Consider the following 2,352-nt stretch of genomic DNA (forward strand, 5'->3'; position numbering starts at 1 on the left):
ATTTTTTAGCGAGCGCAGTGAAATAGCTCAGGTTTTTATACACGCAAACCTTTGATAGATCCGGCCCTCTATGCCTTAACCACTAGGCCGCCACTCCCGCCAATTATTTCTTTATGATCTTGTCTTAAATGATGTTCACATTAGTAGCCATTCAAAATTTCCCCACTTTCCTTGATGGGCCCTTGGCTGGTCCCCTACAATTCCTTTTCAAACATCTAAAATATTCTTTCTGTCATGATTTTTCCACATTAAGATATAAAGAGAATAATTATCTCCTGGTCAGACCCTGTAATTCAGTGAAACGGTGGAGTCAGAGTAAAAAAATATGCACGCCCAGGAGAAGGCCAGTGGCTGGAAGTTGGAGGGGATTCTGCTGCCATTCGGCTGCCAGGCTTTGACTGAGAAGGGCCATTTTGAATGGCTGCTACTGTATTTGCAAAAAATTAAAAAATAACAATCCACTAGACTTTGTTTCTAAGTTTGAAGACGTTTCGCTTCCCATCCAGGAAGCTTTTTCAATTCAAAATGTCTGAAATAGAGTTGAGTTCCAGGCTTTATACAGCAGCCCAAAAAAGCCTTTAGAAAACATGCAAACTGAAAGGGACGAACGGGTCCACCCCTTTGGAATACGGGTCGTTTGGCTTCCTTTGTTAGCCTGCAATGCCCCATACCTGTCTATGTCCAGTGGATTGTTTTACTTTCCTTGAATGACTATGACCTGACTGAGAATCTTCACCAGAATCCTGCTACTATGTTACATTAGAAAACACCTCTTGTTTTTTCTCAGAGTCAAATTCTAGTTTAAAGGATCAAGTATCTGTATCAGATCCATTACTTGAGTTTGAAGTTATCAAGGTTCAAGATGAGATTTTTTTGGGTGTGTTGTGCTTCTGAGGCTCTGATGGCTGTCAGGAGTTCTATTTCATCCCTACTGACCGCCAGAGGCGGTGCTTCAAGCACTGCCTCTGGCGGTCAGTAGGGATGAAATAGAACAGTAGTTACGGTAGTAACTTTCATTCTCCAGGGTTCTAATCACATATAATTATTTTTAATATATGTATGTTTTTTTTCCAACCACCACCTGCAGGACTTAAATACCTGCACTCTGCTGGAATTCTGCACCGGGATATCAAACCTGGCAACCTCCTGGTCAACAGCAACTGTGTGCTCAAGGTGCTTATAAAGGCTACTATGATTGCATCCATGTATGCCCCCCTTTTCCACCTGCTCTACTTGGCAGGGCTCTGCTCCATATGGAGTGAATTCTGTTCCATTATTCTTATAAGTAAAGAAAAGTAAATGAAAAATCAAAGAAGAAAAATACAATCCAAAGATCAAAACTTTGAACAAAGTTCTTAGTAAAAAATGTTTTTGAAAGAAAGTAACATTACAAGGTTTTTACATATTTTGTCTCTTATTTCAACAATTATTTTTAAGGTTTCAGCATTTCCATCAGAACCTTTTTTTTTTTCTCTTTCCCTTAACAAACCCTGCTTTTTGCTTGAAACGGTAATTGAACAACATTCACTCCATAACTCCACCCTGTCAGTTTCCATGACTGATTTTCAGTACTGGTTCTGCCTTACTCATCTCTGATCATACCTAATCCGGAGCAGGACCCATAAAAGCTTTTCCCGGTACTAAATATGTAGAGTCAGGCCAAGTGGAGCCGATGTAAAAGGGGCATTTTTCTGTAGAATTTATGTTCGCCATTTGGTCAGTATTCACTTTCAGTTGTTTTATGCTAATTGCCATTTTTGAGAATGTATTTTGAATAGTTTATGTTTAAGAAATCCTATTCATAAATTGATTCTTCAAGAGAAAAAAGAAGTATGTTTCTTCCAATGTCATCATAGACCCAGTTGAGATATTATTAAGAAGATGTTTAGTCTCAGCAAAGAAAAACAACAAAGTCAATGAAAAAGGAAAATCTTTGAGAGGATTTACAGATGTTGCTGTCTATCTGTTTAGATCTGTGATTTTGGGCTGGCCCGTGTGGAGGAGTCGGATGAGTCCCGACACATGACTCAGGAAGTGGTGACACAGTACTACAGAGCACCAGAGATCCTTATGGGCAGCCGCCATTACACCAACTCCATCGATATTTGGTCTGTGGGCTGCATCTTCGCAGAGCTGCTGGGTCGGCGTATCCTCTTCCAAGCTCAAAGTCCCATTCAGCAGGTAATCTCTCTAGAGGTGACATATCAATTCCATTCAGTTTATTTATATAGCACCAACTCACAACACGTCATCTTCAAGGCACTTTACAGAAACGATTCAACTAGATCATACAGTCAAATTGGTTCAAAGTTTTCTAAGGAAAACCAGCTGATTGCATCGACTCATTGACTC

The 2,352-nt window shown here is 39.9% G+C and overlaps 1 protein-coding gene across 1 annotated transcript in view; it reads left to right on the forward strand.

The window, feature by feature from the left end:
* The window catches only part of nlk (nemo-like kinase), a 36,821-nt gene that overhangs the window by 24,607 nt on the left and 9,862 nt on the right, over positions 1–2,352 (forward strand). The window contains exons 5-6 of the mRNA XM_015401760.1: positions 1,088–1,173; positions 1,972–2,196. Of these exons, the coding sequence (XP_015257246.1) occupies positions 1,088–1,173; positions 1,972–2,196 (311 nt within the window). The remainder of the gene's footprint in view (positions 1–1,087; positions 1,174–1,971; positions 2,197–2,352) is intronic.

This window comes from Cyprinodon variegatus, unplaced genomic scaffold, assembly GCF_000732505.1.
Source record: "Cyprinodon variegatus isolate N-32 unplaced genomic scaffold, C_variegatus-1.0 Scaffold1256, whole genome shotgun sequence".
Classification (NCBI taxonomy): domain Eukaryota; kingdom Metazoa; phylum Chordata; class Actinopteri; order Cyprinodontiformes; family Cyprinodontidae; genus Cyprinodon; species Cyprinodon variegatus.